General features: G+C 41.0%; 2 protein-coding genes across 3 annotated transcripts; both read left to right on the forward strand.

Moving 5' to 3' along the window:
• Window positions 1-1,043: 1,043 nt before the first annotated feature.
• Window positions 1,044-5,753, forward strand: LOC139936365 (acid-sensing ion channel 4-B-like). 2 transcript variants are annotated; one of them, XM_071931174.1, is made up of 8 exons: window positions 1,044-1,444; window positions 2,124-2,646; window positions 2,846-2,944; window positions 3,614-3,761; window positions 3,945-3,998; window positions 4,380-4,530; window positions 4,666-4,757; window positions 5,410-5,753. In XM_071931174.1, exons 1-8 carry the CDS (start codon window positions 1,206-1,208, stop codon window positions 5,520-5,522), a joined length of 1,419 nt encoding a protein of 472 aa, XP_071787275.1. In that variant the 5' UTR covers window positions 1,044-1,205; the 3' UTR covers window positions 5,523-5,753. The 2 variants fall into 2 exon arrangements, with proteins under 2 accessions (XP_071787275.1, XP_071787276.1); XM_071931175.1 differs by having other exon boundaries at window positions 4,670-4,757; window positions 5,410-5,498.
• Window positions 5,754-8,079: 2,326 nt separating this feature from the next.
• LOC139936197 (zinc transporter ZIP1-like) lies at window positions 8,080-10,641 on the forward strand. Its single transcript, XM_071930963.1, has one exon. The coding sequence runs from the start codon at window positions 8,778-8,780 to the stop codon at window positions 9,786-9,788; it is 1,011 nt and encodes a 336-aa protein (XP_071787064.1). The 5' UTR covers window positions 8,080-8,777; the 3' UTR covers window positions 9,789-10,641.
• Window positions 10,642-11,084: the final 443 nt, after the last annotated feature.

An 11,084-nucleotide genomic window follows, 5' to 3' on the forward strand; every position in this document is an offset into this window, starting at 1 on the left:
GATCCTTGAATGAAGGGCGACTTTAATATTAATAGAGACTCTGCTTTGTAAATCTACAGGGAAATTAGAGTATCTCCCCGTGCTTTGCCAATTCTGCATTCATGGTCATAACAATACACCCCCTAAAAAAGCATAGACCCTAATAATAATAAAATAAATAAATAAATATTGCGTTCTTTCACTTAAAGTTAATTGTTAATTGAGTTTTTGTTATATATTTTTTCATCGTGGCAGGCCTAATATACGTTATTTTGCAAACAATAGTTAATGGCCTGACCGTACCCGACCATAGCAGAGTCTTTCTCAAAGGCTAGATGACAACCCAGCAAACATGAAAATGCACACAACGGATGCACTTGTTTTGATGGGCAACATAATCCGATATAGATTGCGGAAGCTAATTATGTTGGCGCCAAGACGCTTCAATTTAAGGGAAAGACACTTTTATTTTTAAAATATTAATAATGTCGAAAAGGGTCTACAGAAAATGTGTGTACCGGCTGGTCAGCTGTGTACACTTGGGATCTATCCTTATCCGAATTTCTCCACATGAATACGTTGAATTTCAACACGTTTTTGTGAAGATGTTTCGCATAAAAGTCTTTTGTTAGGTAACACGTAAAATGATGTATTTAGATCCATTCAGATGGTGTTTAATATTTTGCTGGTTGTTTTTATATTAAAAAATATTCGCCACTCCAGGCACGTTGCCATCAAATCCATTAAGTACATGCAATACCACAGATAATAATAATTTTACTAATCGTTTTCTGCATGAGCTATATCCACAGAAGGCGGGGTGAAATCTTTCGATGAATCCCCAGAGGCAGTATTGTTTAATGGGCAAAACAAAAAATCAGTTCGAAGAAATGCACTCATTAACTGCGAGTGTGTACCATCATTCATTACTGCCTTGGTCTCATACGGCTGATCAATCAACCGTTGGTTGAATCAACGTTAGGTACCTTTGATAATAGCGGATTATGGGCATGGGCTAACGGTAAATCTACATCGACGGCGCCGCAGTGTACTTAATACGACCATCGGAGATGTTGGCAACAGCAACTTGACAATCGTCTTATATCGGGCTTTGGTACCGTCTCAACCGGGCTTTGGTACCGTCTCATACAAGCTTTGATACCGTCTCATACGGGCTTTGAAACGTCTCGAATATCGGTCTTTGATACCGTAAACGATGCCCAACGATGTATGACAACGGGCCGGTAGAAGGAGCAAGAACGTCAGCGGGGGAGCGCGAGTCTCACGACGGTATAACCCTGGCCACGATGAGTGGCGTTTCTCGGACCGAGGGGCCGTCGAAGAATCAAGATGATGGCAGTCATAAAGTCAAAACCATCAGGGAGGAAATTAAACGCTTTGGGGATGATACCACGTTCCACGGTGTACGACTTGCCACAGATTACAAAGTTAATCGATACAGAAGGTAATTGCTCATCGATTTTATAGTATGTTTTTACAAAACAGGGTTTCTTTTTACCCAAATTTGGTCTTGGAGTAGACCCAGTAACTGGGGCGCTGTACTCCTTTTCAACAATTTTTGACTTCATCTGTCGTACTAGCTAGTACGACAGATGAAGTCAAAAATTGTTGTACGACAGATGAAGTCAAAAATTGTTGAAAAGGAGTACAGCGCCCCAGTTACTGGGTCTAGTCTTGGAGTATCCCCCCCCCCCCCCAAAAAAAAAAAAAAAAAAAGAAAAAAAAAAAAAAAAAAAAAAAAAAAAAGAATGACAGAAAAACACACTTCTTACACAAGATTGTGTGCTTTCAGATGCCTCAGAAAAAGGCTGTAGGTTGCAAGGCTTTCTTTATAATTATATTCAAATTGTTTTATTCAGAAATTACCTCTTTCTCTCAAACTATGTGACTTAAGACAGAGTCGTCTCTAATGTTTTGTTATTGTCAACAGCTCTCTCAATTGCTCGTTACAAAGTAAGTTTTTATGCTAATGGAGTAATTACCAAACGTATCCAGTGCCTGTAACACTATTTGATCGGAACCAAAAACTAATGGCAAGCCTCCATAAAATGGTGGAAGTCCTCTAAGTAATATTCATAGACGTGTTTTTTATTTATTTATTTTCAACATTTATTTTCTTCTAGGCTGCTGTGGTTTATAATCGTTGGCGGTATGAGCGGATACCTTGTCTACGGCATCGTGATCAGTACCCAAACCTACTTCAGCTATCCAGTCACGAGTGTTGTGAAAATCAAACACCAAAGCTCTGTCAAATTCCCGGCCGTCACATTCTGCAATTTCAACTGGTGGCGTACGTCAAAGATCAGCCCCGAGTTGGGCCGAGCTATCAGAGCCGTGGCCAGTGAAGATGAAGAGGACAGGGTTGACTTCTCAATCGGTTCGATATCCAACATGTCAGCCCGACTGCGTGTCGTTGGTCACCAAATAGAGGACATGCTCGTGCTGTGCAAATTCAAAGGGCAGAAATGCAGTGCGGCTAACTTCACTCAAGTCATAACAGATTTTGGATTGTGCTATTCGTTCAACGAGAACATTGACAGCAATCATACAATCCACCAATCCGGAAGCCAGAACTCGTTATTTATGCAAATCAACTTGGAACAGGATGAGTACTTGCCTGGGCTCAATATTGCAGCTGGAATTAAAGTAAGTGGCTAAAAATTATATAAATGTTTTCCTTCAAATCTCGATTCATAAAGTGCAACATCAGTAACAGCCTTAATAAATCACTGTCGTTTTTTCATCCCATACAGTTGATGTGGTCCGATTCCCGAAAAAAAACATTTTGCTTATTGTTAATTATTACGCCTCTGCATGGATTATTGTTTTCCCCATAAAACTGCAGTTGATGGTACATCCTCAAGGACAGCGCCCTCTTGTGAGTGAATTGGGCATTGCCATCTCACCGGGATTTGAAACTTTTGTTGGACTACAGTATACACAGGTATTAATTATTTGAGGAGGAGTCTCCCAACACTCATGATTTTGTGCATGAATGGGTTTCATGATTCATCATGCGGGTTTCTCCCAATTTGTGATGTACAAATTGCTGCACAAACATATTAGTGGTTTGACGTCATTTGAGTATGGCGCCCTTGCCAATCCCGCGCGCATTTATTTTTCGTACATAAAAACCTGTAGTAGTGATTTTCAAAGGGGATTTTGTTCTTCTAAGCCGATTGAAAGTGATTACTGAACAAAATATATCAGAATTTGTTTGAGGATGGCAATTTTGTTTAGAAAAAATAGCATCCCTTGCGCCGCGCGTACAACTCTGTGCGTTTATGGTTCTTTAGTTACCTCCAAGGTGGTGGATGGAGGACGTCATGCATGAGGTCTATTGGAGGCATGCATGAGGTCTATTGGAGGGCTATTCTAACATGTTTTTTTGAAACTCGTTTAGGTTATCCTAGAAAAGGATTAATTAATAGTGCCTTAAGCGTGTCACGTATGATTAATCTTCCCATTTTTTTTTTCATTTCCCCTGTTTTCATTACATATTGAGATCCTACTTTTCAAGATGACACCCTTGGCCAGTTTTTCAAACAACCAAAACCCACACATTGCCTCGAGGTTATTGTGTAACAAGTGCCATGCATCCACTTTTTTGCAGGTATTCAACCTAAAGACACCGTACGAATCTAACTGCACCACCGAGGAACTGAAATACTCGCCTCGTTTCACTGTACCATTGTGCCAGTACGAACACATGGCGGATGTGATCAGCAACACGTGTGGTTGCCGAGACTTACGATTTCCAGGTTGGTCTACCCTATGGTCTACCATTACTTCATTTTAGTTGTGATCGTCTCCGATCACGCTAAGATTTAACCAGCAGCTTCAGAAAAACATAATGTAGTCTGAGACTACATAACTAGTCTCAAACGTTTTGATCAACTGCAGATTCTCGAGCTCACTGTTCACGATTTTCTCTTAATTCACAGGAGACTTGCGTGAGTGTATGCTGAGCGAGTACAGCTGTTTGCGTCAAGCTCTTGGTAAATATTTATGGCCTTTTCTAAATCTTGGCTTACATTCCGGCTCTTTAGTGATCAGTGTGTATTTTTGCACTGTACTTCAATCAAAGCCCGGAGGCTGAACTGTGGTTTGGAAAAGGCCTTTTAGATCGTCTTCGCCACCAGCGTTTACTCACTGGTAAACAAATGTGCATTTTTTACAAATTGATGAAACCACATTAATTCCTTTTTATACACTGGTGAATATAAAGTTTGTCCACATCACGCGGTGGCGCTCTAACCACTCCACGGTCGCCCAACAGTCGGCTGCCTTTAACACTAAAGAGGACGTTCAGAATGATTATCGATTAAATAAAACAAACATATTTGTGATCATTTGTCTTTCTTCTTTTTTTTCGCCAGCTGATTTTACTTCTGCTGATAAATCCGTTAAGTGTCAAATCCCTTGCAATTTGACCGCGTACGAGCCGCGTATTTCCTTTGCCCATTGGCCTGGGCACCTACAAGCAGATGACATCTTGGAAGACTTAAACATGACCGAAAGTGATATCAGGTACAATTATTAAACCAAATAAGATTTGAAGACCCATACCCCCCCCCCCCCCCCCCCATTGATGCAAGCTCTAAATACTTTCAATGTCTTGAACTAGAGATTATGCATTTCCAAATGTTTTTCTTGTGCTCTCAGAAAGAACTTGCTACAGGTCAGAATTTATTTCGAGGAAATTAGCTACAAAAGAATTGAAGAAGTCGCGTCTTACAGTTTCCTAGATTTGCAGAGTAAGTTTAATTATAAAACTTATAATTCAACAAAAATGAAAGGAATCTTTTAATCAGAGTGACAACGTCCTGTGTAAAGCTAAGATTTTTTTTTTTTCCAAACGTCAACGTACTCCAAAGTGAGAACTGTTTAATGCATTTAAGTCAAAGGCTTTCTTGGTGTGCAAAACACGTCTTGTGAAAACTTCACAGGAGCGAATGTATTCGATATGAGTGACCATCTTGTACCTATTGAAAGTACAAAATTATATAATAGTTTTCTGTATAAGTCCAGGGGGGTTGCCTGGTTTTTATGACAGTGGCTGCTGAATGCTTCGCAGCACCGTGTAAAAAAAACCAATTGTGCTATATAAACGATCCCAATTCAAACGTCGTAGCTCTGCTTATCCTGTTCAAAAACAATTTTTTTTACAGGCCTTAGGGGTGCGACCAAGTGCGTTATAGGAACATAGTTTAACTATTTTAAAGGTCTTCCGCAACGTCTCACTTTTGTGTTAGGGTTTGCATAATATTAGTAAAATTGAAAGTAACTAATGATCACATGTTTTTTATCACAAATTTAAACATGGCTTACTTGGTAGGAATTGTTCAGTCGCAAGCAGCTTGTTTATGAAGCATTTTGGGGCGTGGTCCCCATTTCGTCTCTTTTCAGGCAGCATTGGTGGTTACATGGGTCTCCTGATTGGGGCCAGCCTGATCACTCTGTTTGAGTTTCTCGACTTCATCGTGGTTACGGTGGCAACCCATCTGGGCCAAATTTCATGAACTTGCTCAGCACAGACAAGTATTGCTTAGCAGAATTACGGCACTCGCCAAAATTACGAATTACGGTACTCGCCTAATAGAGCTTGCATTGTTGTGACTGGCGCCTCTCTCAGTTTTTTTTTTTTAGCAAACACGTTCGTCAAGCAGTGTTTCTGCTTAAAGGAACACATTGCCTTGGATCGGTCGAGTTGGTCTTTGAAAAGCGTTTGTAACCGTTTTTTATTAAATGCATATGGGTAGAAAGATGTTGTAAAAGTAGAATACAATGATCCACACAAACTTGCCTCGAAATTGCGTGGTTTTCCTTTTACCTCGTCGACTAACACGTCGGCCATTTATGGGGGTTAACATTTTGACTCCCATAAATGGCCGACGGTGTTAGCTCGCACAGTAGAAGGGAAACCACGCAATTCCGAGGCAAACTTGTGTGGATCATTGTATGCTACTTTTAAAACATCTTTCCAACCATATGCATTATATAAAAAACGGTTACAAACGCTTTTGTTTTGACCAACTCGTCCGATCCAAGGCAACGTGTTCCTTTAAAGGCAGTGGACACGATTGGTAATTGTCACAGACCATACTTCTCACTCGGTGTATCTCAACATATCCATAAAATAACAAACCTGTAAAAATTTGAGCTTAATCGGTCGTCGAAGTTGCCAGATAATAATGACAGAAAAAACACCCTTGTCACACGAAGTTGTGTGCTTTCAGATGCTTGATTTCGAGACTTCAAATTCTAAATTTGAGGTCTCGAAATCAAATTCGTGGAAAAGTCCTTCTTTCTCGTAAACTACGTCACTTAAGAGGGCCGTTTCTCACAATGTTTTATATTATCAACAGCTCCCCATTACTCGTTACCAAGTAAGGTTTTATGCTAATAATTATTTTGAGTAATAACCAATAGTGTCCACTGCCTTGAACAGCTATTATAACAAAAATTGGCCACTGACTAGCGGGCGAAGACTGATGTAAAATGCAAACATGGCTAAGGAATAAATTATGTGTGTTGGTTCTGAGTGTAGTTGACATTAATTAGGAATTACCATCAATGTGAATCAGGTTCAAAACTGTTATATTTTTGTGAGTGTTTTGTTTCAATACCATTGCAGTCGCTTTTGTATGAAGCCCTATTGGTGCCACTTGACAAGTGCATATATTGTTTCACTGAATGAGATGTATTTCACAGCACCGCCACATATCTTGCGGCCGGCACTTATTATCTCGCGGCCGCCACTTATTATCTTGCGGCCGCCACTTAGTATCTTAGTATCTTGCGGCCGCCACTTAGTATCTCGCGGCCACCACTCATTATCTTGTGGCCGCCACTTATTATCTTGCGGCCGCAACTTATTATCTCGCAGCCGCCACTTAGTATCTTGCGGCAACCACTTATTATCTCGTGGCCTCCACTTAGTATCTTGCGGTTGCCACTTGTTATCTTGCGGTCGCCACTTAGTATCTCGCGGCCGCCACTTATTATCTTGCGGCTGCCACTTAGTATCTTGCGGACGCTACTTATTATCTTGCGGCCGCCACTTAGTATCTTGTGGCCGCCACTTAGTATCTTGCCACTTATTATCTTGCGGCTGCCACTTAGTATCTTGCGGCCGCTACTTATTATCTTGCGGCCGCCACTTAGTATCTTGCGGCCGCCGCTTAGTATCTTGTGGCCGCCAGTTAGTATCTTGCTGCCACAACTTCAAGTTGTGTAATTGAAAACAGGTATTGGGACAGGTTGTCATTCATAAAGACGTAAAGTCATGCAAAAGTTGTCGGTATTTTGCAATGTTGGACAACATGGAACGGGATTTATTAAAACAAGTTTATTTCCAGCTTGGATTAAATTACAGGGAAAAACTGTGCTCTTTAGCAGCCAATCATAGAATCATAATCAGTATGCGGACCCTAAAGCGTGAATTGAGAAAGCTTGGACTTTTCAGAAGAAAACACAAATCTGACTTGTTAGATGTTGCCATGTTTATTGTTAAAACTAAAACAGACCAAGGAAATCACCAAGGATACAGATGGCTGCATTCGAAATGTTTAAGTGGCGGCCGCAAGATACTTAGTGGTGGCGGCCGCAAGATAATAAGTGGCGGCCGCAAGATAATAAGTAGTGGCCGCAACTTACTAAGTGGCGGCCGCAAGATAATAAGTGGCGGCCGTGAGATAATAAGTGGCGGCCGCAAGATACTAAGTGGTGGCCGCGAGATAATAAGTGGCGGCCGCGAGATAATAAGTGGCGGCCGCAAGATAATAAGTGGCGACCGCAAGATAATAAGTGGCGGCCGCAAGATACTAAGTGGCGGCCGCGAGATAATAAGTGGCAGCCGCAAGATACTAAGTGGCGGCCGCGAGATAATAAGTGGCGGCCGCGAGATAATAAGTGGCGGCCGCAAGATAATAAGTGGCGACCGCAAGATAATAAGTAGCGGCCGCAAGATACTAAGTGGCGGCTGCAAGATATAAGTGGCTGTGCTGTGAAATACATCTCATTCAGTGAAACATACATGCACTTGTCAAGTGGCACCAATAAGGCTTCATACTTTTGACATAATTAGTAAGTCTTAGCGAACTATTAGGTCTTCTGCGTGACTAATTAGTTTAACCTCGAGTTATGGGATTGTCAACTTGTGTACCGGGTACTCCCTTTTTTTGCTGTGAATTAATCTCTCCAAATTTATTTGAATTATAGGCCTATGCAATGTAGTCCTGTCTACCCGTAAATCGGTCAATTTGTGTTGTTAAATTGTATAACATGTCCATCAAAACGAGTACATTGACATTTACTACAATACGGGTAAACTTATAGCTGCCATACATACCAGCAACAACACAATATGCATAATTTGTCGTAACAATTTACCACGACATTAATTTATGGCTAATAACCAAATCGATAGGGACTATATAGAAAAGCATAAACCGAGGCCAAGGGACACGACATCTGGTATAGTGTTTGCACAACGAAAATAACGATTTTATTAATACTTTGTAAAGGCCTACACATTGGTAGGCTATTTTTGTATTTTTCAGACAAAAGCAAATTTCCTCGTACATGCTCATTCATGTCACCAGTTGTATGGCAGTATGTGACTGGTTAAGTCATGCCTCACAACTTTATAAGCTTTTATGAATCTGCTCGGTGCACTTGCTGTTGATCATTTACGAATAGTTGTGTTCTGTTTGGAACAAGCACTTATTGTTCATCTGCTGTAACTTAGGTGTAGGCCTACACACTTCAGCAACATGTTGGAGGTAACAGAAATCAAAGTGGTCGCCATTTTCACACTACTGGGTGCGGCTTTGCTCTTTGGGTTAATCCCAATATGCCTCATCTCCAAGACATCGATGAGGGACCCTAAACACCGTGAGCGAGTGAAACGTGCCGTGGGTTGGCTCAACGCTTTTGCCGGCGGAGTCTTCATGGGAATCGCGCTGATCCACCTCCTCCCGGAGGCAAGACTGCTGATGACGGATGCATTCGAAATGCAGGGCTTGATGTACCATTTCAACTGGGCCGAGTTCACAGCGGCTGGCGGGTTCTTCTTGATAGTGTTCGTCGAGCAAATTATCTACCTCTGCCAGAATAGACTTGCAAATGACGAAGAGCCAGAGGAAGTTGCCTTTGCTGGTAAAGAGGTAACCAGTGACAAAGCTGACACTGCTCAAACATCGGATCCTCAAAAGACGAGAGACGAGTCTACTAAATCTGACAGCAAGCCTTTGGTGGAGGACGACGATGATAAAGACGCGGGAATGTTGAACCTACCAACAAGACTAACCACCCTACGGGCTGTCATACTTCTGATCTCACTCTCTCTACATTCAATATTCGAAGGCTTGGCAATCGGGTTACAGCTCAACAGAAAAGACGTGGTCGACATATTCATAGCCATTGCCCTGCACAAGGGAATAGAGGCGTTTACCATTGCGATCAGCTTCGCCCAAACGTATGTGAGTAACACAGCCAAGAGTGTGTACTGCGTCATCTTCTCACTGATGTCCCCAATCGGGGTTGGTATCGGTATACCCATTGCCCAGGCTACCCTCGCCAAACACAAAGAGATGCCAGGTTCAAGTCTCATGATCAATGCCGTTCTGCAAGCTATGGCTACTGGCACGTTCATGTTTGTTACATTCATTGAGATTCTACCGCAAGAACTCAACTCTAAGAAAGACGGTATGGCCAAGTTTGCATGCGTTCTTGTGGGATTCGGAGCGATATCGGCACTAAATGCTTTCGAACATAAAATGTAGAGCTGCTGAAATGACTGTTCTTTGAAACCACACTTAACTTGCCATCGTTCAATTCTTAAAAAATAACTGAACTAACTTGGGTTGGATGTCTAGTACGCACAAATTTATCTGCCATTGTCAAGTCTCGCGCAGATGAACATGTTTGTTACCACTTTTTTTATCACATTTCTTTTCTTTTTTTGGTCACAAGAGCCGAGTGTTTATATATTGAACGCTCGCTCACTGTTAAACTGGTCCCAATGTTCCAATACGCGAGACTTGCATAGTCTGTTTAGATTAATGTAAATTTTCAATTTCATGTATTTACTTCTTTATTTTTATATTCTATATATGTGTTGTATGTGTGTTCATTTATTTGCACAGTGTGAAGGATAGTTACCAGAAACATTGTTAATATGTGTTAGTTTAAAGTGGAAGAGTGAAAACAGTGCAGAGGAACTTGGAATTCTAGCTGTAATAATAGGTCCGCTGCCCTCTTCGAAGTTTTTCTTAGTGTACATCCAAACAGACAATTATTATGGAGAGCCTTTGGCTAAAGAAACCCAAATCCAAATGTGCACACAAAGTAAACACGTTTCGTTTTACGCTCAACGGCTGTTTTAGACCCGCTTGGTAATTGTCAAAAAACGGTATTCTCACCCAACATGCATAAATAACAAATCCGTGACAAAACATAACTCCGCTCGTGTTCACCCTTTTTTATTTATTGCTAATAGTTTTAAGGTGTCCAGACCCGCTTGGTAATTGTCAAAAAACGGTATTCTCACCCAACATGCATAAATAACAAATCCGTGACAAAACATAACTCCGCTCGTGTTCACCCTTTTTTATTTATTGCTAATAGTTTTAAGGTGTCCCCTACCTTCTTGTTAAATCTCGCGTATCCTCATTTTCATCATTACTTCCTGGACACACAATGGCTAATGGCACACCCAGACTCGCGAGCCTGCTGTCCTCGATCCCTTCAAAAATATTTTTCCCCCTGCAAAATACCCCCCCCCTAAAAAATAATGAAACAATAAATAAAGCAGTAATAAGTTAGGAATCAACAAACAATTAATGACAAATTAATAAATTAAATAGCTGTCTTACTCGGAGTTCTGGTTACGTATGCTAAGCTACTTTAAACTACAAAGGAATTTAGTAAAAATTCGGTAATTAAGTTGTGAAATATTGTCTAGTTAAACGGACTAAATAAACAATATTTATATTAGCACGTTTTGTCTGTTGTGAGTTTATTGATCTTATGACAAGGTGTATATTTCACCATTACCTTCTGTAAACCCTGTAAATTAT

The sequence above is a fragment of the Asterias amurensis genome, chromosome 4 (genome assembly GCF_032118995.1).
Source record: "Asterias amurensis chromosome 4, ASM3211899v1".
NCBI classification, from domain to species: domain Eukaryota; kingdom Metazoa; phylum Echinodermata; class Asteroidea; order Forcipulatida; family Asteriidae; genus Asterias; species Asterias amurensis.

Bases quoted from the DNA above. Each gene is read 5' to 3' on its own strand.
- LOC139936365 (XM_071931174.1), top strand. From the start codon at position 1,206: ATGTATGACAACGGGCCGGTAGAAGGAGCAAGAACGTCAGCGGGGGAG. The intron at 3,762-3,944 runs GTTGGTCTACCC...CTTAATTCACAG, and splicing joins CCGAGACTTACGATTTCCAG to GAGACTTGCGTGAGTGTATG. The intron at 3,999-4,379 runs GTAAATATTTAT...TTTTTTCGCCAG, and splicing joins CTGTTTGCGTCAAGCTCTTG to CTGATTTTACTTCTGCTGAT.
- LOC139936197 (XM_071930963.1), top strand. From the start codon at position 8,778: ATGTTGGAGGTAACAGAAATCAAAGTGGTCGCCATTTTCACACTACTG.